Below are 26,230 nucleotides of genomic sequence, written 5' to 3'. Positions count from 1 at the left end.
GGGATCGAATATATTAATTAATTTATTTATTAATTCATTTATTAATTCATTTACTTAATGCAGAAATCAATAAATAATACAATCAAATAATTTTATTTAAAAAGGTAAAGTGGGTCCTTAAGCCTTAACAATTTAGTTGATTATAAACATGTCTGATAGCTTTCAACATGATACTATAATATTTATTGTAGTGTACTCTTTTTCCCAATAGGATACGACGTAGTTTGCATATCGTACACAATAGTCATTAAACGTCAGATTTAACAGATTTAAAGACGCAGTATGAAAAGGACTACCTTTCCCATAATGCCACAGTTCGCTGGAGAACCCGGAAGTCGCGCGGAATTCAAACTGCTGCTCATACAACGCGAGATCTTTTGTTTAGTCCATGGTTTTGTCTTACAAATGATATAATTTTTGTTTTTATGTGGATCAACGGCCATAAATCGGAATCGGACGGTTTTTGCTTCCTAACACGTATTCGACATCAGGCTGGCTTTATGCACAGAGAACAGCAGGGTTTATCGATAACTAAAACTAACTAAAACATGTCGGTTAATTAGAAACAAACAAAATATAAGACTACATTTTTGTTGAAAAACTTGTAGGAAATGATAATTAGAAATGTTGCCTTGGAAAAAGATGTAAAGACGTTAAATAAGTTAAAATTAAACTAAAACTTAAATAAATTTACATTTAACTTTTTACTTTAATTAACATGGGGGAAAATGCTAATATAAAATATTATTAAAACTAAAATAAAAACAAAAATTACTATGAAGAAATGCAAGCTGTATTACCTTTTCTTTTTTAATTATTATTATTTTAATTATTATTAGGCCAGCGTCCTTTACCGTAAAGGTGTGGAGCCCAGTTGTTTGCTAAAACTTTGATAAAATCAGCAAATGCATTGACAATTATGAATTGTGGAGGATTTGATATCAAAAGGATTTTTGATATCTCTAACGGTGTTGCCACAACAGGAAGTATCAAAAATAGCATAAAAAATATGATACAGGAAGTGGCCTACATCATAGGTTTTCAAACTTTATAATGCCAAGAACCCCCAAATATGATGAAACATTTATGAGGGACCCCATACCTGAAATATATAGCAATTTATATATTTTTATGCATAATAAATATAATGCTGGATGTACAAACCTGAAGAGAAATATTTTTTAATTGAATTAATTTGCTGTAGCTTTACAAGGATATAAAAACGATGTGATGAAGAAGATGTAATAAGGGAAAACACACTAGAAAGCCAAAATTGAAACCATTTTTTTTTCGCTTAAATTTTCTGGGGACCCTCTAGAAACCCCCAGAGGCCCCCAGGGGGTCCCCGGACCCCAGTTTAAAAACCCCTGGCCTATATCTTCCATAATCTTCCAAAGATGTTTAAAAAGATGTTTAAACATCTTAATTTAATAAGGGATAGTGTTAATTTAACACTGGGGGTTTTGCTGTTTCCCCAACAGTTTATCATATTGAAGTATTATATATTAAGTTAATGCCAGACCGATATGCAAATAATATAGGGCGAAACTGCATTGCACGTTTAAGATAAGCCATCCTTTTATAAATGTGTTGCTTTCTTCATCTCTCCATTTTCAAACATTAGTTAAGGCCGTCTAGTGTTTGCTAATATACAGTGCTTATTCTCAGAAGATATGAAATCTTTTGTGAAGCAGAATGGCCCTCTTTAAGATTGTAAGGCAGCTGAAAGAATTCCAAATAATTACTCTTTTGTGTGAAACGTTAAGACATTCCTAACAATAACATGAATGAGGTCTTTAAAAAACTGATAACAAGACAAACTTGTTTCAAATTTCATGTACATTGGTTACGAACTGGCTCTCCTTTGTTTGACTTGCATAATACCTTGAACGTGCATGGTATTCAAAGAGCTGGTAACCTTTAAATGAGCCAGAGGGTTTTTGTTCTCCTCAAACTATAAAAAGTCAAAGCTGAAACATGTGGAAGATAAGGATATTTTTCATGCCTGCTTATCAAGGTAATGCTAATTAGTTTTTTCCTTTTTCAAAGTTTAAGTACAGCTTATATAAGAGTAAAACATGTGACAGTTGTTTTGTGTTTTTTGCTTGAATTCATAGGAGCTGAAATGGTATCTGCGATCTCAACTTTGATTCTCCTAATGGCATCTCTGACTGGTAATAACTAGCACCTACTTCTTACTACTATTATTATTTATTACTATGAAATATTATGTGGTGATAATTATATATTAACTACAGTGTAGACAGTTAAGTAGCAGGACTTTGATTTCTGCAACTAAATTATTAATGCATAAAACCCTGCTATGGATTTTAGAGGCAGTACGGTCCAAAATCGAAGATAATAAACACCTAAAAAGGGATATTAGTTTTTTTGTTTTTTAATGTAAGATTGTTAAGGGACTATTTAAAAGAAAATTATTTTTTTTATAAAAAAAAAATAGAAAATAAAAAAACCTGGTCTGTATTAATAATTTTTATTGAATACCCTTTGTAATATCATGTCTACATCATTGATATCATTTATATAATTCTGATAATTCTTTTAAATGTAAAAACGAATTATATATGTATTTTGTGTCTTGTGTATCAGTTTATGTGTTTGTTTGTGTGTAATATGTTTACCTGCTCTTATACAGTAGTGATGGCTAGTGGAAATGGCACAGACTGTGATCGAAGGTGTCTGGCAAATATTTTGGTTGATAAGGAACTTCTGAGTGCACCACAGGGTGATAACTGCACCATCACAGTAAACATCACTGCAATACAATATCAGACACTGTCTTTCGTAAGTACCATTTTCTTTGTCATGTTAATCACATTTTATACTGTGTGTGTGTGTGTGTGTGTGTGTGTGTGTGTGTGTGTGTGTGTGTGTGTGTGTGTGTGTGTGTGTGTGTGTGTGTGTGTGTGTGTGTATCAAACATCTCTTAACTATCTCATAATTTTTAGGACACAAAGGCAATGCAAATGAACAGCCGTATCAAGATAAACATGGTGAGTAGATGGGTTTAATGGAATACAAATATAAAAGTGTGTTTGGCTTTGTTACCAATAGTTATAATAATAACTGATATTATATTGTATTATTTACATAAAATATTAAATATTGAGTTCAGATGGCATAATTATGTGTGAGAAAAACACTGTTTAAAAGTTTAATGTCTAAAAAGTTTCTCTTGAAGTCAGAAATCTATTAATCTGAAGGTGTTCTTAATGTATACATTTTTTAAGCAATATCACTTTCATGATCGTGTGATATCACTCTATATCATCACAGCTGTGATTAGGCCAGGCAATCACATTATTAAATTAATAATACAGTAGTTTTGACTTCACAACAAGACTAAAAAGATTTCTTAGTTGAATTGTATTACTTTCTTCCCCATAGCAATGGAAAGATCCTGATCTTGGATGGCTACTTGATAAATATAAATATCCAGCTGTTGTGTTACCTGTTGATACAATCTGGACTCCCACGATCGTTCTGGACAATGCGTGAGTTCAACTCAAAGTAAATGTTATGTTTTCTTCTGTTCATTGTAAAGAAGAGTGATAGAAGAGAACATTTGTCATTATTTTATCATTATAATACCATGGGGCTGTTGAATGCTTTATTCTGATTGGTTAAGAAATATTACGGGTATGCATTATAACCACCAGAGCAATGTCTGTGGTATACAGTAAGCATTGATTCCCGTCCTTTGAATTATTTGAAAATAATGCACATCCGTGATGTGACTCTGCTTTGCATCGCGCCGCATTACCACCTTGGGTGTGCATTATTTTCGAATAATTAAATGGCCCGTCGTCAATTATTTCTAAAATACTGACTGATATTTTATTACATCATATTTTCTATGTAAATACACATTTCCTTTTTTTTGCATTGTGTAGTTTTGTTCACGGTTTTAAAGGTGCAGTGTGTAAATTTTAGCAGCATCTTGTGGTTATGTTGCGAATTGCAACCAACGGCTCAGTCCACTGCTCTGAACTCTTAATTTGAAACACATAGAGAAGCTACGGTAGCCGCCACCAGTAAAACATGTCATCGTTGGAGACAACTTAGTAAAAACGTTTGTCCATTAAGGGCTTCTGTAGAAACATGGCTGCACAAAATGGCGGCTTCCATGTAAGGGGACCCTCTGTGTATGTAGAAAAAAAAACGTCCCATTCTAAGGCAATAAATATATAAAGGTTCATTATGAAAAGTTTTTATACACCCCTGATAATTTAGTTTTTTATATTATTTTGCATTTCTGTTAAGAGTTCCTTCTAAAAATTACACACTGCACCTTTAAAGCAATACACAACTATTCATATTGGCAAATGCTTAGTTTGATTTCCACCAGATGGCAGATGTGGTAAAAAACAGCTTGATCATCAGCAACAAAAGATATGAGACATATATTCCATTCCCTTGTGAAGGTTGATAAGTCTATATTAATTTATTAAACTAAACTATTCTTCTAATATCTGGAGCATTTTGTCACTTTTAGTGTCAGTTTTGCCCCAAATTTGGACTCAGTTGAGATGCTATATTCTCTGTCTCTGACTGTTCAGATTAGACACAACTATGGAGCCGTACACGAATGATGTGCAGGTGCGGAGAGACGGTGTTGTGGAGCACTCTATTATCTTGTTCACATCAGTAAGCTGCCAAATCAACTTATTCAACTATCCATATGTGTTTGGGGAGTGTCCCGTGGCCATCAATGGATGGAGACAAAAATGTAAGATTCAAATTCCGTAATTTTTTCTGCTTTGCCATAACTATTTTCCTGCAAATTTTATGCACACATTTTTCAAGATGAAAAAATGATATCCCTTGCAGTGGCAATGTCACGATTTTACTCTTAAAACACACACATTGACAGAATGTGTCTTTAAGAGATAGTTTACCCAAAAATGAAAATTCTGTCATAATTTATTCACCCTCAAGTTGTTACAAACCTTTACAATGACAAAGAAGATATTTAAAGAATGTTCATAACCAAACCGATCTGGGGCACCATTCAGTTCCATACAATTAATTTGTTCTACTATGAAAGTCAATGGGGCCCCAGATCTGCTTTAGTTTTTCATTTGTCTTGGTTAGATTTTACTCCTCTCTGTTCTCTCTCTGTACACTGAAAAAAATGATTCATTGAATTTAATCAATCTCTCCAAGGTACGTGGCCGCAATCAACCCATTTAAGCTACATTCAAACAAAAAAGATTAGTAAAGTAAAAGGAAATATAAAAGCTTTGTTTAAATGTAGCTTAAATAAATTGATTGCAACCACTTACCTTAAAAAAATTGATTAAATTCAATAAATCATTTTTTTCAGTGTAGATGGCATTTAAGTTTTTTCCCAGAACTGGACAATGTTAAAATCACTCAGTAAGCCTCTGAGAAATAACTGCTGTCTGTTTGTTCTCTTTTTTTTTGTGTTTTCTAGTTTGTTCACTGAAACTGAACATTGCTGATAATGTGTCTTTGATCGGTGGTAGTCAAGGAGAGTGGCAGACTATGAACGTGTCCAAGATTGCGGATAAGTCACAAGCAAATCGCAATTATCTCTTAGTAATTATTCAATTCTAATCTTACAAATGATCGTGTTGAGTTTATTTGTATTCATTCTGTCTTTAATGACTTGATCACGAATGGTCACCCCATCACTCTTTACACCTGTTATTGTAAACATATGTGATCAGATCTCCAATTCATTCATTAGGCTGTAAAACAATTTTTTTTTTTAATTTTAAGCAGAATGTTTATAGTGAACTTTCCCAAACTACATAATCAGTCATTCCATACAAAAGTAAAGTTTACATTGATCAGCTACAACATTAATTTAGTCTACATTTAGTCTCTGGAGAAAGGCATAATGTATTACTTCACTCACACTTTAAGAAATGAAATGCTTCTGAATATTCAATAGGTCACCCTGTCGATCAACCCCTTCGGTGCATTTGTGACTCTGATCTTGCCCAGTGCACTTATAATGTTGGCTGACCTGATGAGCTTTGCTCTGCCATTTCAAGGAGGGGAACTCAACACTTTTAAGGTCACGCTGGTCCTGAGCTTCACCATGTTCCTCCTCATCCTCAATGATCATCTACCTAATGGTGGAAATTGCAGCCCTCTTCTCTGTGAGTAAACGATAACCACACACACACGCACACACGTTCACAAGCATTTTACATGCATCAATTACATTAACAATGGCAATTACAACGGGTGTAGTTGTTTGGCTACTTTATTACCAAATAATATTTTTCGCCAGTGCCTGCGATCAGCCGATGATCTACCACGGCCATCTTGGACACACACCTGTATTGTTGTATATATATCAGGGATGGGCAACTTCGGTCCTGGAGGGCCAGTGTCCTGCAGAGTTTAGCTCCAACCATAATTAAACACACATGAAGCAGCCAATTAAGTTCTTACTAGGCATACTAGACAGTTTAAGGCAGGTGTGCTAAGGCAAGTTGGAGCTAAACTCTGCAGGACACCGGCCCTCCAGGACCGAAGTTGCCCATCCCTGATATATATAATCGAGTTAAGGATATTATTTATGGATGTTTCATGCGCTGAAATGATCACAGCACTGTTGCTTCAGCTCTGCTTCTTGTCATGACATTTACACATACATGGTTATTTTGAAAGACTGAGACATTTACCTTCGTTTGCGCCCCTCGTAGATTTCGCCTCTGAAACCGATTCTTTGTAAAAACTCCGGCCAAAGTGGATATTTTGAAAACCTTCGTTTGCACGCTTGCATGTAAACTGAGACAAGCGGATGTTTAGGCGGCCAATGTCACAGTATGCCCCAGAGCTCACACCTATGTCAAAATTGCAACCTAGGCGCTGCAAGAACCGACAGACGGATGATATCAACGTACCGTGAGAGCGAGTTGAGAAATCACACGTAGAGGTCTAATTTCGATTCGCTCTCGCGGTACTTTGACGTCATCGAACACCTACTGCAACAACTACTCCCTCCAACACAAACCAGTCCGCGTCAACACCATGTGACGTGTGCACGATTTTATTTTGAAACCGAAGAGGTTGAAATGTTTGTTTACGAAAATAGACGCCCACGTGTAAACGTAGCCTTACATTCAAGCTGTGAAGAAACTACCCTGTCCCAAATGGCACAGTTCATGTGAACTTTCGGTTTGTGGCCTTAAATTGCGCATGCTCGTTAAGTCTACGAGTCCGTAGGGTGTCCCATCTGACACTTTTACGCTCCGAAGTGTGCTCATCAGCGCCCCCTTTGAACCCTTGATGCGGTCGCGAAGCCCGCACTGCAGCAGGTTTCGCGCAATCTACCAACCCAGAAGTCCTTACGAAAGAGCAATTAGACCAATTGGAATTACGGAAGGGAGGAGTTCACACTGATGGGCAACTTCTCTTCCTATTTCCGGCGTGACGCTCGAGTCTGGCCCTGTCCCAAATGGTGCACTTCATGTGGACTTTCGGTCTCGTGGCCTTAAATTGCGCATGCTCGTTGAGTCTACGAGTCCGTAGGGTGTCCTATCTGTCACTTTTACGCTCCGAAGTGTGTTCATCAGTGCCCCCTTTGAACCCTTGATGCGGTCACAAAGCCCGCACTGCAGCAGGTTTCGCGCAATCTACCAACCCAGAAGTCCTTACGAAAGAGCAATTACACCAATCGGAATTACGGAAGGGAGGAGTTCACACTGATGGGCAACTTCTCTTCCTATTTCCGGCGTGACGCTCGAGTCTGGCCCTGTCCCAAATGGTGCACTTTATGTGGACTTTCGGTCTCGTGGCCTTAAATTGCGCGTGCTCGCTTAGTCTACGAGTCCGTAAGGTGTCCCATCTGTCATTTTTACACTTTGAAGTGCGCTCATCAGCGCGCTCATCAGCGCCTCCTTTGCCCCCTTGATGCGGTCTTCAGCGAAGCCCACACTGCAGTAGGCTTCGCGCACTTTACCAACCCAGAAGTCCTTGCGAAAGAGCAATCAGACCAATCAGACAATGGAAGGGAGGAGTTCACACTGACGGGCAACTTCTCTTTCTATTTCCGGTGTGAAGCTCGAGTCTGTTCCAAAATACGACTCCGGTGCACCCACGTGGACTCGCATCAAGGGTCCCTAAAGTCTGGACTACATAATATCATCAAAGTGTAGACTTTGAGGAGGTCCACAAGTCCGGAGTGTGCCATTTGGGACAGGGCCAGTAGCCTGGGTGCTAGGTGAACTTAGCCACGCCCACAACATTTCAGGTCAAGGAGTTTGAGTCAAATTCTGACTAGAATTTTGAGTATGACAACGTCAAGCTAACTGTGATGGGTACCTATTTAACTACTGATGTGAGGTAATAAGTACAGTAACAAGTTTCTCTTGTTTTTGTTTTAAAGACTATCACTTTAGTTTCTGTCTGGTCTGTTTGGTGCTGAGCGTGCTGATTTCTCTCGTGTTAACACGTCTGGCTGAAGACAGCAGCATCATTCCATGCATACGCAAGAAAACATCAAAAGCCACTAAAACACATGGCAGCGGCAAAGATACAGAGCCAGGGGGTGGCCAAGAAAAAGACAGTAAGTGAAAGAGTTATTTATTTTAATGGGCTTTCTATGAATAATGTGCCAAATGTACAAATGTAAATAATATAGTTATTTTAATACAAGTTCATGTGAACCCGCATTGCAATCACACTAACGTTATGCTCTACATTTACAGATCCTGATGTGATTGAGACAAAGTCTGGTGGTCTGATATCAGAACAGGCTTCACTCCAGAAGATTGTGAAGTTTCTGGAAAAATTGGATAAAGAGGAAAGTGGCAAAGACAGTATTGTTGCCATTGCCTATCGTCTGGAGAAATGCGCCTTTTTCTTTTTTCTAACCATTTATATACTGTATGCCATAATTCTTATTTGTATTACCCGAACAGACATTTGCAAGGTTAATAATCTAGACTTTTGGGATCAATCTACCTCTGAAGTTGACAGCTATGACTATTCTTCAGAATAATATCCACAGAGCCTCTCTGAACTCTCTCTTCACCGCTGTATGCATACCTTAAGTTATAATAATAGCATTTATAAAGAATGGCATTTATATATGTTAAGATACTTCAGTACAAGGTGTTTTTAAATTAAGGCAGCTCAAACGGGACTAGGATAAGCCCTGTCTGGGAAACCGGCCCTTTATGTACAGTTACGTTCAAAATAGCAGTGCAACATCAGTAACCTGATAAACCACAGTTGTTTGTAGTAGCCATATGGCTCTCCTGATTTTGCCAAGTGGTTTATGTCCTCAGGGCAACATTATGCTGACCCTGGGACAACATTTCAATCAACCAATCAGATTTTAGAAATGTAGAAGTTTACAACCAAGATTAGCTGATTGTAGACCATTGTTTTTCACTTATCATGGCCCCCTGATTTTAGGGTTTGTTATGGTTAGGGTGGATTTAGGTTTTAGTTACAAAAATGTTGTCCTTGGGTCAACACAATATGTCTCTCACTTGGCAAAATTAGTTTGAGCTAGTAGTGTTGTAGTCAAGACCACCTAAACCGTGACCAAGTCATGACCAAGACCAAGACATGCCGAGACCGAGACAAGACCAAGACTTTAAAGGGTCGAGACCAAGTTAAGGCCAAGACAGGCCGAGACCAAGTCAAGACCAAGATCATTGCAAGTCACTGCATTAAAACACTTATGATAAAATGTGGAATATACATATGATTAGGCAATTCTTGTATGTGTGTGTGCGTGTGCGTGCGTGCCATCAGAGAAGTTGATAAAATAATCAAAGGCATTGCAGATATGTGGGAATTTATCTTTGTCTATAAGCAAATAAAAGTGAACAAACACTAAAGAGCTGAAATCAACTTATAACCATTTAATCTGAACTGTCTTTCCATGGCTTACCATCCAACACAATGCAAGTGTTTTTAGTAATAAAATTAGAAAAACTGTCATTGGGAGAAACTTAAACAATGCTTAAACAATGCCAACATCATATGCCAAACCTGAATAAACTGCATAAAATTATTGATAAAAATAAATTTGTGATGTGCATTGCAAAAAATAATTTTCAAGAAAAAATGTTAGTATTTGTGTCTTGTTTTCCGTAAAAATATCTAAAGATTCTTTTCTTGATGAGCAAAACTAAGAAAATAAGTCGTTTTTAGAGCAAAAATATCAAATGTAAGTGATTTTGTGCATAAAACAAGCTAAAAAATCTGCCTACGGGGTAAGCAAAAAAATCTTGAACCTTTTTCTTAAACACTTAATTCAAGAAAAAATTCAAGAAAATTTTGCTTACCCCATTGGCAGATTTTTTTTGCTTGTTTTATGCACAAAATCACTGAAGTTTGATATTTTTGCTCTAAAAACTAGACTTATTTTCTTGGGTCGTTTTGTTCATCAAGAAAAAGCATCTTAATTTAAGAATTTTTAGATATTTTTACTAAAAAAAGACAAAAATACTAAGAATTTTTTTCTTGAAAATCATTTTTTGCTGTGTGCCATCAGTTGTGGTCTTGACCGGTCTTGAAAAAAAATTCCGAGTCCTCTTTGTCCGAGACGAGACAGAGTAAAAATGCGGTCGATTCCAAGACGAGACCTTTAAAAAGTGGTCTTGAGACCGGTCTCGTCTCGAGAACTACACTACGAGCTAGCAATATTTCTGCATTGGAAATGATTTACTTACAGATGTATTAGTGTAGTAGAAAAACAATAGAACCATTTATAATGATCACCACACTACTTGTACTGAGTTATAGACTTATTTATTGAAAGTGGCGTGATCAAAAAGTTTTAAGTTTAATAATAAAGTTTACAAAATAAAAATAATAAGTAAAATGCACCGTTGCATCATTGCTCAGAGCAATTTAATAAAAAGTTGATTTGAGAGGGGAAACGTATAAAGATATGCAGCAAAGTTTATAGGATGCTCCGCTAAAATGATCTTAAATGCTTTAGAAGGGGAAAAAACAAAGCACATGGAAGAAAACAAGCAACTACGGTTAATACAGATAGTCAGGATGGCAAAGATTAAGCCTTTCATCACCTCTAGAAAGATCAAAGATGATCTAAAACTATCTGTATGTACTGTGACAGTCAGAAGACATCTGAATCTGATTTAAGCTGTTTGCAAAAGTTAGGTGACTAGACGACCCCTTTTTCCTTGGAAAGTCACATTTTTTGGTGTTCTGCTAAGCAGGCTGTAATGTGTGCTGCTATGGTGGGATCGTCTGGGTGAAATGAGAAGAAGATCTAGGTGTCATCAACATAGAGGTGGTAGGAGAAGCCATGTGCCTGTACGATATGTCCTAAGGATGTTGTGTAGATGGAGAAAAGGAGTGGACCAAGCACTGATCTCTGAGGGACCCCAGTAACCATCTGGTGGGCGGTGGACAACGTGACCCTCTATGAAACCCTGAAGGATCTATTGGAGAGATAAGACTTGAAACCATTGGAGAGGAGTACCTGTGATCCCTGGTAGGATCTAATGGTTGACTGTGTTAAAGGCTGCCAACAGGTCTAGCAGAATCAGAATGATTTTGATTCCACCTATAGCCGTAATGCTTTCGTGACCGACACCAGTGCTGTTTCGGTGGAGTTGTTGCATTTAAAGCATGACTGCTTGTCATCAAATAGGTTGTTCAATGTTTCCAATGGAGTTGACTATGTATTTGCCAGTGTTGCGACATATGATGTAGTGGCACTTTCGGCTACTTGTTTGTGATTCTGTACCACTCCTTTCACTCTATCATCTCCTTGAATGCTATCAGATAAATGCAAAAATGTCTTCAACATAACATATGCAGTATGTAAACACTAAAATTGTTTTATCAAGTAGTGAGTAAAGTAAACACCAAAATTAGCAACAAAAGAATAATAAATCTTTAAAAGCTGTTTATTTACAATGTTTAAATGTTTTATCAGTGCCAATAGTAAGGAATATAAATACCTTTATTCTTTAACTGCTGGTATAGTATTTATGAACATTGAGAAGTAATGGAGGTATTTCGTGGATACACATTCAATCTATTTTACGCTAGGATGTTTCTTACTAAATGTTATGACTATTAACTAACATGGATTACATAATGACCTGACAACAGTTAGTGGACATTTACAAACCAAAAATGTTTCCCTGAATTTGTAAATAAAAGTGGGTATATTATTTACAAGAGGTTTGGCAGAGCAGTAAAATATTGTTTTTCAACAGGCACTTGAGTCTCATTGTAATTTGCATGCTTAGCAAACATAAAAAAACACTGTTTTTATATGTACAGCACTGGCAGTAATAAAAATGGCATGCTGAACATGTTGTTAAATACTGTCAGTGGTAATCATTGTAAAAATACAACGGACCAAACCGTCCCAACTAATATATAAACCACTGTACAAATTAAGCTACAAAATATACAATATAAACACAACAAGCAACATTTCAAACAGTGCTGGAAAATTATCACAGTGAACATAAATAACAAGTATTGGCATCATGCTGAAATCCTAATTTACAATTTACAAACAAGTTGCATATCTAAAATAAAAAAGTTACCTATAAACATTACTTACACAAAGTCTAAGAGAAACTGTACTGAAATTCAAAATCATATCAGTCTTAAGCATATTTTAGATTTTCTTGCACCTTGGAATCATTACTTTTTCATGACAGGACCATGCTGTGTAGTAATACTGCTTGGTCTTCATAGATGTCACAAAACCAATTCCAGGACATCTGATGTCCTCAACAGCAGACTCAGATTGAAGTTTCATTGCTTCCACTACAAAAAACAGTGAGAAATGTGATCACCTGTAATGTAACCAAATGTAACATAACGTACAACGCTACTTACTCAGAATCAAAGTCTTCCTCTACTGCAGCGATAGGACCCGTCCCTCCGTTCAGCGCCAACTGTGGTGATATTGGAGGTGGTTTGATGATGATGCTCTTGGCTTCGGTTCCCTGGCGAATTTCATCATTTGAGTCTACAGATGGACTCTTACAGGGAAGCTTATAATCACTGAGTTTCTCCCTTAAGCGGTTCTTCATGTTCTTGTCTGTCAGTGGAGGAGGATATGTGATCTTGTTCTTTAAAATGCCTGTAGATCATAAAAACGCATATATGGAAATGATATGGAAATATGTGTTGCACCAAATATGTAATCAGAAGTTTTACAGCGAGGAAAATAAGTATTTAAACACCCTGCTATTTTGCAGGTTCTCCCACTTGGAAATCATGGAGGGGTCTGAAATTGTCATCTGTGAGAGGTATAATCTAAAAAATCCAGAAATCACAATGTATGATTTTTTAACTATTTATTTGTATGATACAGCTGCAAATAAGTATTTGAACACATGAGAAAGTCAATGTTAATATTTGGTACAGTAGCCTTTGTTTGCAATAACAGAGGTCAAACATTTCCTGTAGTTTTTCATCAGGTTTGCACACACTGCAGGAGGGATTTTGGCCCACTTCTCCAAACAGATCTTCTCTAGATCATTCAGGTTTCTGACCTGTCGCTGAGAAACACAGAGTTTGAGCTCCCTCCAAAGATTCTCTATTGGGTTTAGGTCTGGAGACTGGCTAGGCCACACCAGAACCTTGATATGCTTCTTACAGAGCAACTCCTTGGTTATCCTGGCTGTGATCTTCAGGTCATTGTCATGTTGGAAGACCCAGTCTCGACCCATCTTCAATGCTTTAACTGAGGGAAGGAGGTTGTTCCCCAAAATCTTGCAATACACGGCCCCGGTCATCGTCTTCTTTATACAGTGCAGGCGCCCTGTCCCAGGTGCTTCCAAATCATGATGCTACCACCTCCATGCTTCACAGTAGGAATGGTGTTCTTGTGATTGTACACATCATTCTTCTTCCTCCAAACACGTTTAGTGGAATTATGAGTAAAAAGTTCTATTTTGGTCTCATCTGACCACATGACTTTCTCCCATGACTCCTCTGGATCATCCAAATGGTCATTGGCAAACTTAAGACGGGCCTGGACATGTGCTGGTTTAAGCAGGGGAACCTTTTGTGCCATGCATGATTTCAAACCATGACATCTTAGTGTATTACCAACAGTAACCTTGGAAATGGTGTTCCCAGCTCTTTTCAGGTCATTGAACGGGTCCTCCCATGTAGTTCTGGGCTGATTGCTCACCTTTCTTTGGATCATTGAGACCCCATGAGGTGAGATCTTGCATGGAGCCCCAGCCCAAGGGAGACTGACAGTCATGTTTAGCTTCTTCCATTTTCTAATGATTGCTCCAACAGTGGACCTTTTTCACCAAGCTGCTTGGCAATTTCCCTATAGCACTTTCCAGCCTTGTGGAGGTGTACACTTTTGTCTCTAGTGTCTTTGGACAGCTCTTTGGTCTTGGCCATGTCATGGTGCATTTACACCAACCGCGGTAGAGGCGTGAAGCGCGAGTGATTTCAATGTTAAGTCAATGTGCAGACGCGTTGACGCGCGTCAGGAGGTCCCGCGGCGCGGAAGAGGCGTTCGGCGCGGAGCGGAAGACGCGTTTCCGCCTCATTTGCGCGTGAAGCTCGCGCGAATTGAGCGTTGTGCGCGGTACGCGCGAATGGTGCTATTGTGCATTTTGCGTTTCACGCGAATTTGCGGCTGACGCCCAAGTTGAAAAATTTGAACTTTGGCGGAATTTCGCGCCGCGTTAACCAATCAGGAGCCAGCCTGCTGCTGTGGTGGCAGCCCCGCCCGGAGTCACTCACTCAAGCAGTCACTCGAAGTTATATGACACAAGTTGTTATTTCTATAGAGGAGGCAGGAATAAAAAGGACCTCGCTTGGAAGAGTGTCAGTAATACACACTTCACGTTTGAGTCACGTGACGTTTATCGACCCGCGCCGTTTATTTTCCCCCTATAGTAATGTTACCCAATACAAACTGGTAACTCTCTTGATAAATGCACAAGTAACATCAGTCATCTTGCAACACAGACACTCGCACAGCAGTTGCCCCTCCCACAAGAAGCGGATTTTGCTTCGGACGCGCGTCAAATGCTTGCTTTTCCGCGCGTCTACTTCGCTCTACACGCGCGAATGCATTCAAAGTGTTCAAGCGGCAAACTAGGCGCGGTAGACGCGATTTTGACGCCCAAAACGCGTTTGGTGTAAACCCTGCATTAGTAGTTGGATTCTTACTGATTGTATGGGGTGGACAGGTGTCTTTATGCAGCTAATGACCTCAAGCAGGTGCATCTAATTTAGGATAATAAATGGAGTGGAGGTGGACATTTTAAAGGCAGACTAATGGTGCATTTACACCAACCGCGCTAGAGGCGTGAAGCGCGAGTGATTTCAATGTTAAGTCAATGTGCAGACGCGTTGACGCGCGTCAGGAGGTCCCGCGGCGCGGGAGAGGCGTTCGGCGCGGAGCGGAAGACGCGTTTCCGCCTCATTCGCGCGTGAAGCTCGCGCGAAAGGCGCGAATTGAGCGTTGTGCGCGGTACGCGCGAATGGTGCTATTGTGCATTTTGCGTTTCACGCGAATTTGCGGCTGACGCCCGAGTTGAAAAATTTGAACTTTGGCGGAATTTCGCGCCGCGTTAACCAATCAGGAGCCTGCCTGCTGCTGTGGTGGCAGCCCCGCCCGGAGTCACTCACTCAAGCAGTCACTCGGAGCTATATGACACAAGTTGTTATTTCTATTAGGAGACAGGAATAAAAAGGACCTCGCTTGGAAGAGTGTCAGTAAGGACTTTTGGCAACCTGGTACGTTGTAATACACACTTCACTTTTGAGTCAAGTGACGTTTATTCGACCCGCGCCGTTTATTTACCCCCTATAGTAAGGTTACCCAAACTGGTAACTCTCTTGATAAATGCACAAGTAACATCAGTCATCTTGCAAACAGACACGTGCACAGCAGTTGCCCCTCCCACAAGAAGCGGATTTTGCTTCGGACGCGCGTCATATGCTTGCTTTTCCGCGCGTCTACTCCGCTCTACACGCGCGAATGCATTCAAAGTGTTCAAGCGTCAAACTAGGCGCGGTAGACGCGATTTTGACGCCCAAAACGCGTTTGGTGTAAACCCTGCATAACAGGTCTTTGAGAGTCAGAATTCTAGCTGACAGACAGGTTTTCAAATACTTATTTGCAGCTGTATCATACAAATAAATAGTAAAAAAAAATCATACATTGTGATTTCTGGATTTTTTATCTCTCACAGTGGACATGCACTTACAATGACAATTTCAGACCCCTTCATGATTTCTAAGTGAGAGAACTTGCAAAATAGCAGGATGTTCAAATACTTATTTGCCTCACTGTATATCTAATCTAAGTTTTATTTTTGTAATCTACTTGTCATATAGTTACACCTTATTTAAACAACTCATGAATCTTTTCTAAGATCATGTAAGTGTTTTATTTTTACATGCAATTATGCATTTTAATTCAATTTAATTAGATGTTGGCATTACTGTCAAAATCTTATGAACCCCCTGCAGTTCTTTCATGTCACCCCCCTGCTGTTGTGAGGCCCTAATGGTCATGCACATAAATGCAGAAAATGTTCAAATATGCACTTCAAGCTCTCACTGAGATCATCTCTTATATAAAATGTAAAAATATGCATGACATATGTTAATTTCTTACCTCTCCTTGGTAGCTGGTTGCTGTTTGGCTGACTGGGTGGACTGTCATTGTGAGACACGTCTCCGTTGTGATTGACTTTATTCCCTTGGTGAAGTTCCACGCTAACTTTGGTCTCCACGCGCAGTTTCTCTTGACCAGCCACATCTTCACTTTCTGAGGCTTTGTGCGGCTCCTCCGGCCAGCATGGCTTCTTGTGACCGGACACTACGTCCCCTGCACAACATTTGTAACACATGCACAGTGAACTATTTAGTAGTTGTTTCACAGACTTTTTTAAAAATAAAACCTGCCAAGTCTCAGTGGTCATAGAAGAGGTCACAGGCACCTTTAGGAGTACTCTGGATGGTCGATCTTGTATTATTCCATTTGGTCTTTGACCGTCTGGTATCATCCTCACTGTCGGAGGAGTGGGACGAAGCGCAGGAGCTGCTGTGGTCGTCCACGGAGAGTTCACTATCTGAATCGGAGTCTGAACAGACACATAAGTTATCATGAGATTATAGGCACTATTGGTTTAATATAGTACAGTTAAAGTATTAGCTTATCATTACAGCGTAAAATTACAATTTGTTCAATGCAAAAGTGAATATAATATGAAAGCGCGTGAGGTTAATTGCACCCTCACCTCTTGTCTTGTTACTCTTGTGAAAAAAGAGTGTCGAGTCTTTTTCATCCCGCACCACTTTTCCGCCATTTGAGGACACACTGTGTTTTTTCTCCCTGTACGTAAATAGAATGATTTACATTTATGCATTTGGCAGACATGAAATTAAAAGCATATATGTACTCTTTATTCACTCTGCATGTGATAGCTGGGATTCAAACTTGTGACCTGAGCTACTGAAACATGTAGGTGAAGTTTTAGCTAAAAATACCATATAGATAATTTGCTGAAATATATTTCGGAATATGTTTACAACAATATATTTTTCACCAATATATTTTTTAAATGTATTTTTTTGTATGTTTTAAAATATATTTTTTGCGGAATGGGATAATGTCTGCAGTATGCATAAAACAGTGTATAAATCAGTGCTGGTAAAGTAAGTGTAACATAAACATTTTGTACTTAGAAAGGCAAAAGATTTTAATATAAACAAATGATAACTAATAATATAAACTGCAAAAGGCATTGCAGAATGGGATGAATTCCCACTAAATGTGGAAAAGATTATTTCACATTTTATTCATTTATTAATTTTGCTGTAATGTTATCCTCTGGTTTTACTCATTTTTATGAATTTATTAATTTGCTGCAATATTTATCCTCCAGTTTTACAGATTTTTATTAATTTATTAATTTTGCTGCAATATTTATCCTCCAGTTTTACTAATTTTTTATTAATTTTACTAATTTTATTAATAATATTTATCCTTGATTTCTATTCAGTTTTATTAATTATTAATTTTGCTGCAATATGTATCCTCCATTTTATTAATTATTAACATTGCTACAATATTTATCCTCCATTTTTACTCGTTTTTTAAATTTATTAATTTTGCTGAAATGTTTATCTTTCATTTGTACTAATTTGTATTAATTATTAATTTTGTTGCAATATTTATCCTCCAATGTTACTTATATTTATTACTTTATTAATTTTGCTGCAATATTTATCTTTCATTTGTCACTTTATTAATTTTGCTGCAATATGTATCCTCTAATTTATTAATTATTAACTTTGCTACAGTATTTATCCTCCATTTTTACTCATTTTTATCAATTTATTAATTTTGCTGCAATATTTATCTTTCATTTGTACTCATTTGTATTAATTATTAATTTTGTTGCAATATTTATCATCCAATGTTATTTATATTTATTACTTTATTAATTTTGCTGCAATATTTATCTTTCATTTTTACTAATTTGTATTAATTATTAATTTTGTTGCAATATTTATCCTCCATTTTTACTCATTTGAATTATGTATACATTTTGCTGCAATATTTATCTTTCATTTGTACTAATTTGTATTAATTATTAATTTTGTTGCAATATTTATCCTCCATTTTTACTCATTTGAATTATTTATAAATTTTGCTGCAATATTTATCTTTCATTTTTACTAATTTGTATTAATTATTAATTTTGTTGCAATATTTATCCTCCATTTTTACTCATTTGAATTATTTATAAATTTTGCTGCAATATTTATCTTTCATTTTTACAAATTTTTATTAATTATTAATTTTGCTGCAATATGTATCCTCCATTTTATTAATTATTAACATTGCTACAATATTTATCCTCCATTTTTACTCGTTTTTTAAATTTATTAATTTTGCTGAAATGTTTATCTTTCATTTGTACTAATTTGTATTAATTATTAATTTTGTTGCAATATTTATCCTCCAATGTTACTTATATTTATTACTTTATTAATTTTGCTGCAATATTTATCTTTCATTTGTCACTTTATTAATTTTGCTGCAATATGTATCCTCTAATTTATTAATTATTAACTTTGCTACAGTATTTATCCTCCATTTTTACTCATTTTTATCAATTTATTAATTTTGCTGCAATATTTATCTTTCATTTGTACTCATTTGTATTAATTATTAATTTTGTTGCAATATTTATCATCCAATGTTATTTATATTTATTACTTTATTAATTTTGCTGCAATATTTATCTTTCATTTTTACTAATTTGTATTAATTATTAATTTTGTTGCAATATTTATCCTCCATTTTTACTCATTTGAATTATGTATACATTTTGCTGCAATATTTATCTTTCATTTGTACTAATTTGTATTAATTATTAATTTTGTTGCAATATTTATCCTCCATTTTTACTCATTTGAATTATTTATAAATTTTGCTGCAATATTTATCTTTCATTTTTACTAATTTGTATTAATTATTAATTTTGTTGCAATATTTATCCTCCATTTTTACTCATTTGAATTATTTATAAATTTTGCTGCAATATTTATCTTTCATTTTTACAAATTTTTATTAATTATTAATTTTGTTGCAATTTTTATCCTCCATTTTTATAAATTTTTATTAATTCATTAATTTTGTTGCAGTATTTATTCTCCAGTAAAGTTACTTCTACTAATTGCTTTATTAATTTTGCTGCAATATGTATCCTCCATTTTATTAATTTATTAATTTTGCTGCAATATGTATCCTCCATTTTAATAATGCATTAGTTTTGTTGCAGTATTTATCCTCGATTTTTACTCATTTTTATTAATTCATTAATTTTGCTGCAATATTTATTCTCCAATGTTACTTATATTTATCACTTTATTAATTTTGCTGCAATATTTATCCTGCATTTTTATCTTCCACTTTATACAGTTTTATTAATTTATTAATTTTGTTGCAGTATTTTGTTGAAGTATTTTCATGCAAGATGAGGAACAAGATACTGTAAGACTGAAAGGTTCATGAAGGCATTTGTCAATCCATAACCAAGATTTTTTATTACTTAATAATTTCTCTTTGAAGGTCATATGCATTACATACAGTTGATAGCATGGTTGTGCCATCAAATACAATGATACATGAGATTAAATCTGCATATATGACATCCAGCCTGGGTTTATTACCTGAGAGTGCAAGCGAGGTAGCTACTACTATGACTTTTGCCCGATCTCACAGAGCTCTGTAAAGACACCATGGACTCTCCGATGTTGGTGCGATACAGCCCTCCATCCTCTGCGTAGGGATCAACATTCAGAGAACGCTAGAACAACAGAGGCAAAATTTATTATCAATCATTATGTTCCTCTCAATCATGTTGTGGATAAGACTGTATAGGGCGAGATAAATAAAAAACATCAGTGAGATAATGAGCTTTTCTGCAGTCAAGCTTACTGTGAGTAAAGTTGGGTGTGTTACACTGAGATCCTCAGCTGGGGCTTTCTTCCCTATAAAGACACATTTAAGGTTCTTCCTGACGTCTTTGTTGAGAACACAGTGGAACAAAAAGACGCAAATACCCTGGAATGAAGATAAGAAGTCTTTACACTAACAAATATCCATTTTTGGTAGAAAATGTATGTATTTATATATTTAGACATTTGATAGATACTTTTGTCCAATCAACTTACGTTATCGGTATGTGTGTTTTTACAAAACGTAAAGACAAACTAGTATTTATTCACATAAGTTATTATGACCTTTCTCATTGTACCTGTAAGCAGCTGAGAATGGCAAAGAGGTAGTGAAAGGTAAGTGCATCGCTGTTGACTGCCATGAGACCCAGCAGCCAGGTGGCGCTGATGAGCAACAGAAGAAGAAAAGCCACCCGAAGAGCCGAGCTAAAGAAAAGTTTAAATGAAAATTAACTTTAATTTGCATGTATCAGACATTTTAATGTCAGATATATTTTTGTAACACTGACTGTTAAGTTGGAAAAGCATTTGTTGGCCTTACATTGCTCCGGATTTCTCCATTCGCTGTCTTCTTCCACAAGACGCCTTGGCTGCCAGCACGATTAGAACCATATTAATCTAAAAAAAGTTATTAATTTTTTATTATGATTAAAAATTCATTGAAAAAGTTTAGTTTGGGGTGGGGCTATATGCTTGCAAAGATGGCATACCTGCAATCAAAGTCTATCACTTACCAGCACTACTATGGAGATGGGGCCTGTAATGCTCCAGATAAGAGTGTCATAAACAGATAGCCAGCAGAAATCTGGGTTTCCATAACCCTGAGGATCCAACCCCACAGCTAAACCTGAGCGAGAAAACATATCGGCACAAGACGAATTACAACATTTACAAAATCGCAAATAAACATGATGCAAAAATAATGGCAGTCAAAGCAGCACATGGCCAGTGAATGAATGTGTGCATCACACCTGTGATAATAGCAGGTATTCCCCAGCCGATAGCATAGTAGAAGCGCATGTGGCCATGGTTGATGTTGCGCATCTCAGTCAGCATCCGATAGATGTGGAGCCCTTCCACAAACATCCAGGCAAATGTGCACATGTATGAATAGTGTAGGAGAATGGCCACTACTGTGCATATAAACTAAAAAGGACAAAATAATAAAATTAGAATTTCAGCATATAGGAAAGTTATTATTCAAATTATTATCAACCAATAAGGAGGAGTTAGTGAAAGCAAGAACTCTATTTTTTTGCTCAGTGTATAAGGCATCTCATTGGCTCACCGGTCTGTCAGTCTGGTTTATTCCAGTGAGGAAGATGAGCTCAGAGAGGAAGATGGCAGCCACCAGGTTCTTGTGGATGCTGTGGATGTTGGAGCGCAGCCTGCGTAGGATTGCCAAAAGCAGGAAGGTGATGAGGAGGGCCACCAGAGAAGCAGATACTGTGGTGTAGGTGACCACTTTCAGAGGAAGAACATCACCATGCTAAAATGAGAAGATAAGTGGAGAGAGAGAAGATAAATTGAATAAAAGATATCTATAAACTACTATATTGTGCTCCAAAACATTGACAAAATTTCTCTCACTTCTACCAGTACAGATGAGTGATTTTTATGACATCATTTTGCACTTCAGCTTGTCATGAATTAAACGCTATTGGCTATTTTTAAAGGGGAGGGGCCACTCAAAGTGTCCCACCCTAATATCCTGTTGCAGTGGAAATCACATCAGTGCACCGATTCATTACAAATAAGCCACGGTTGATGCAATAGCACCAGGCATTTAGCTTTTTGCTAATGTAGTGAAAATGAGCATATAACGGTTTGCACAATTAAAGGTGCTCTAAGCGAATCTGTGTGATGTTACTTTTTGTTGATGTTTGAACTGTTTTCAAACAAACGGAGAGTAGCTAACTCCTCCCCTCCCTTCCGTGCTTTCATGACGCATCCAACCCTCAACCCCAAATCCTTCTTATCGTTAATTGGCTGGAACACTTTGTTATCCTTTCTGGTAGTAGGTTTGGCCACTTTGTTTTTATTGCAGTTTGTGGAGCCTGGGCTGTCTACAGAGATCGCGTTTTTTACAGTTTGATCAGTGGACAGGCAGCAAGCAGATAGTGAGGAGATGTTTGCTGTATGTAATAAAAAATGTTTTATGGTCTAAAATGCGTGAATTCGCTTAGAGCACCTTTAACACAGAATCAACTTTGGGTTTGTTGCAAATATGCTGATGGTGCTGTACCTCTCTTTTGGAGATGTCCATGAGGACGGCAAAGCTGGTCATGTGGTTACACTGACAGCTGATGTGCGTTGAGTTCCTGAAGATCAGCTCACAGCCTTTAGAAGACCAAGCACCACCACCAGCAACTCTATAAACACAAATGCAATAAAGCTACATCTCGAAAATAAACTCACAATCACATTCAAAACACATTCACCATATGTAAATATAGAGTTTTTTAGTTTTGGATTCTTACGGTATAGAGTGATTCCAGTAGACGCACACAGGTTTGGTTCTTTCCTGGGTCTCCAGAAGCCTGAAGTTCAGAATAATGGGTCTTTGGAGAGGAGTTGAGATGGGTTCTCCATCCTTGTGGACCACCACACTTACTATAGGTGTGTTAATGACGGGACGGGTAGGCAGTCTGGAGACACATGAAACATCAGAGATTTACTGCACCTCAGTTTAAAACCATATTCTCCTTAATGGGAAAAGGTCCAAATTAGCATAATTTATGTCCAGATGGTTTAAAGGTGCAGTGTGTAATTTTTAGAAGGATCTCTTGACAGAAATGCAAAATAATATACAAAACTATATTATCAGAGGTGTAAAAAGACCTTTCATAAAGAACCGTTATGAATCATTATGTCTTTATTACCTTAAAATGAGACGTTTTTATCTACATACCGAGGGTCCCCTTACATGGAAGTCGCCATTTTGTGCCACCATGTTTCTACAAAAGCCCTTAACGGACAAACTTTTTTTACTAAGTTGTCTCCGAAGATGTCTCCGGTGGCGTCTACTGTAGCTCCTGTATGCGTTTGAAAAGCGAGGGGTGAGCTGTGAACTGAGCCATTGGTTGCAATTCGCAATCTCACCACTAGATGCCGCTAAAATGTACACACTGCACCTTTAATATTTTGTCATGTTATGTAATTAACTCAATCCCTGCCAGCCATTTTTTGAAAAGTTGCCTGCCAGCAACTGATTTTCACAAAAGTTTCACAAAATGCCTTCCAGGAAAATGTTCTTCTAAAAATATCTAAACATACAAATATATCAAATGAAAGAACAGACCCTCTGCTTTCAAACAAACAATAAACAAACAAGCAGGGAAAAAAAAAACGTTTTATCCTATCTATATTTTTTTCTTTGCTTATGAACTCTTAAATATGGGTATTTTTCTTGTTAGAGTTCAGATTCAGAATGATTATCAAAACATACACAGAGTTTAAAATTACAAAATAACATTTTGGCTTTAGTTTTTTCATAAATTGCAGTAGTGGATAATCGCGATATTGCAGATTAACATAAAAATTTATCAGGGACACGTTTTTTTTAATGCAAATGTTTTCTCTGTATTGACGAGATAACTCGTCAATGGCATGGAAAGAGTTAAAGAACATTTTGTTAGAATATAACCTTGATATCTTCAATATTGACTGAGTAAGGCCATGTCAAAACTTCAAAGATTGAATAATTTTTTTTAAAAATAAATTACATTATGAGCCGAGATTTTGAAGCTTTACTAAAAATTGTATTGTAAACATTGTATAAAAATCCCTGAATTTTCACCTCAGGCTACGTCGATCTGAATCGTAGCTCTCTGGAAGAAGCTGACCGAGAGATCTGTAGATGATCACCATGGCAACAGCGGGCATGTCAGCTGGTTCAACGTGCCGTCGTTTCTTAATGGAAGATGCCTTATCAACCGCATCCGATTCATCCATACTGGTGTTAAACTTGGTTGGTTCATTCTGGGCTGAAGTGTCTGATGTTAAAACATCTATAGTGAAAATATAACACGGTTAACTCATTACAAATTTGAATGAATATCACTAATATACAATAAGAAAAAATTTGGAAGTTTTCTGGGGCGAGACCTTTGCTCTTTTTTGAAACAGTGAGCAGGTTTGGGAAGAAAACGGAGGACTCCAGCTCTTTCGAGTACACTTCACTAATCTCCTGAAAGTGAGGGATCTCGGCCTGGTCTGTGATGGGGTCCAGAAAATTCACTGCGACAACTTGAAAATGGAGAAAGTGGTCAATACAAAGTATTTAAAGGGACACTCCACTTTTTTTTTTATATTCTCATTTTCCAACTCTCGTAGAGTTAAACATTTGATTTTTACAGTTTTGGAATCCATTCAGCTGATCTCCAAGTCTGGCGCTAGCACTTTTAGCATAGCTTAGCATAATCCATTGAATCTGATTAGACCATTAGCATCGGTCTAAAAAAATAACCAAATAGTTTCGATATTTTTCCTATTTAAAACTTGATTCTTTTGTAGTTACATCATGTGCTAAGACAGACGGAAAATGTAAAGTTGCTATTTTTTTAGGCCGATATGACTAGGAACTGTGTGCCTGAAAATAGTCCCCTTGGTAACGTTCAATAGCAGGGGACTATTTTCGGGCGCTGCGTAATATCATTAAATAGGACTAATATCAAAACTCTTTGGGTTTTTTGAGCACGATGCTAATGGTCTAATCAGATTCAATGGATTATGCTAAGCTATGCTAAAAGTGTTAGCGCCAGACACAGAGATCAGCTGAATGGATTCCAAAACTGTAAAAATCAAATGTTTAACTCTAGGGGAGCTGGAAAATGAGTATATTTAAAAAAAAATGGAGTGTCCCTTTAACAACCTAACAGTCCAGTTAAACCAAGCAGATCATGATACTAACTCATGTTGTCGGTGATGATGGTGAAGGGTCTCAGGTAGGTCTTCCTCAGGTTCTGCACCAGGGTGTTGGCATACTCCTCGAAATGACGGAGCAGGTGGGCTGTGCCCCCATCAGAGCGCTGGATCTTCTCCCAGTGCTCCTTGTTAACCGGATCAAGGATTGCACTTCCAACAATAACAAGGTTCTAAAACAAACATGAGGATTTAGATCACAACCCCTATAAATGTTTACTCAAACACATAACATTCACAAATTCTGGAAAAACTATGGCCTCGAATGTCCATTTGAAGTGTTTGAGAAGCAATGTGTGTCCATACTGCACCTTGTTAAAGTCAGAATCGAGCGTGGCGGTGAGGTCGAAACCCTGCTGCAGGCTTTCATGTTCTAACACGCTGGCCAGAAGATGGTAGGCGACCTTCACGTCATTCCCAAAGAGGCGGTCAGTGCTGCCGGTGGCCGAATTCAGGAGACCCGCAAGGCTTCTTGACCGTTCCCCGTCCATTCGAGAACTATTTGCATGAAGTTCCTCACTCTAAGTCAGAAAAATTTGGCGTCAAATGAAAGACTAATCAGTTTAGAGCAGTACAGTAGGACATGATGGGCTGACAGGCACCAATTTTAGATATTTAGGGGGTGTTCTGGCACAGACCTCTTTCTTTAGGTTTGAGAAAGTGAGGGAGGTGCAGTTGAAGAGCTCAGGTGGAAGCCAACCTTTATCACCGCTGCAATGACGGATTGCTGTGCCTTTAAAAAAAAACGATACGTATAAATCCTTCAACACAAACATTTTCAGAAAATGAATTTAGCGTTTCTTGGTTTAGCTCATGATGAGGCTATACAGGA

General features: G+C 37.2%; 2 protein-coding genes across 3 annotated transcripts in view; one reads left to right on the top strand and one right to left on the bottom strand.

Moving 5' to 3' along the window:
* Positions 1-1,427: 1,427 nt before the first annotated feature.
* Positions 1,428-10,141, top strand: LOC129433076 (5-hydroxytryptamine receptor 3A). 2 transcript variants are annotated; one of them, XM_055191532.2, is made up of 10 exons: positions 1,428-2,017; positions 2,118-2,174; positions 2,660-2,805; positions 2,970-3,014; positions 3,409-3,515; positions 4,581-4,750; positions 5,459-5,583; positions 5,942-6,152; positions 8,390-8,569; positions 8,712-10,141. In XM_055191532.2, exons 1-10 carry the CDS (start codon positions 1,978-1,980, stop codon positions 9,002-9,004), a joined length of 1,374 nt encoding a protein of 457 aa, XP_055047507.2. In that variant the 5' UTR covers positions 1,428-1,977; the 3' UTR covers positions 9,005-10,141. The 2 variants fall into 2 exon arrangements, with proteins under 2 accessions (XP_055047507.2, XP_055047506.2); XM_055191531.2 differs by having other exon boundaries at positions 1,429-2,017; positions 2,657-2,805.
* A 1,743-nt stretch (positions 10,142-11,884) lies between these two features.
* Positions 11,885-26,230, bottom strand: part of celsr1b (cadherin EGF LAG seven-pass G-type receptor 1b) — a 74,742-nt gene continuing 60,396 nt past the window's right edge. Inside the window, exons 17-35 of the mRNA XM_073868728.1 lie at positions 26,037-26,131; positions 25,710-25,919; positions 25,388-25,571; positions 24,583-24,723; positions 24,275-24,485; positions 22,956-23,123; positions 22,721-22,847; positions 21,764-21,964; positions 21,447-21,621; positions 21,210-21,322; positions 21,017-21,093; positions 20,775-20,901; positions 20,456-20,581; positions 20,188-20,324; positions 17,244-17,338; positions 16,944-17,087; positions 16,619-16,831; positions 12,853-13,099; positions 11,885-12,780 (exon numbers count right to left, since the gene is read on the bottom strand). Coding sequence (XP_073724829.1) covers positions 12,756-12,780; positions 12,853-13,099; positions 16,619-16,831; positions 16,944-17,087; positions 17,244-17,338; positions 20,188-20,324; positions 20,456-20,581; positions 20,775-20,901; positions 21,017-21,093; positions 21,210-21,322; positions 21,447-21,621; positions 21,764-21,964; positions 22,721-22,847; positions 22,956-23,123; positions 24,275-24,485; positions 24,583-24,723; positions 25,388-25,571; positions 25,710-25,919; positions 26,037-26,131 — 2,816 coding nt within the window. The 3' untranslated portion in view covers positions 11,885-12,755. The remainder of the gene's footprint in view (positions 12,781-12,852; positions 13,100-16,618; positions 16,832-16,943; positions 17,088-17,243; positions 17,339-20,187; positions 20,325-20,455; positions 20,582-20,774; positions 20,902-21,016; positions 21,094-21,209; positions 21,323-21,446; positions 21,622-21,763; positions 21,965-22,720; positions 22,848-22,955; positions 23,124-24,274; positions 24,486-24,582; positions 24,724-25,387; positions 25,572-25,709; positions 25,920-26,036; positions 26,132-26,230) is intronic.

Source organism: Misgurnus anguillicaudatus, chromosome 6, assembly GCF_027580225.2.
Source record: "Misgurnus anguillicaudatus chromosome 6, ASM2758022v2, whole genome shotgun sequence".
Lineage (NCBI taxonomy): Eukaryota > Metazoa > Chordata > Actinopteri > Cypriniformes > Cobitidae > Misgurnus > Misgurnus anguillicaudatus.
The sequence above is the reverse complement of the archived record's forward strand: the minus strand, read 5'-3'. Positions and strand labels throughout refer to the sequence as shown.

Coding starts and splice junctions, on each gene's coding strand:
- LOC129433076 (XM_055191531.2), top strand. CDS start 1,978: ATGTGGAAGATAAGGATATTTTTCATGCCTGCTTATCAAG. Junction 2,018..2,117: donor TTTCATGCCTGCTTATCAAG/GTAATGCTAATT, acceptor TTGAATTCATAG/GAGCTGAAATGGTATCTGCG. Junction 2,806..2,969: donor AATATCAGACACTGTCTTTC/GTAAGTACCATT, acceptor CATAATTTTTAG/GACACAAAGGCAATGCAAAT.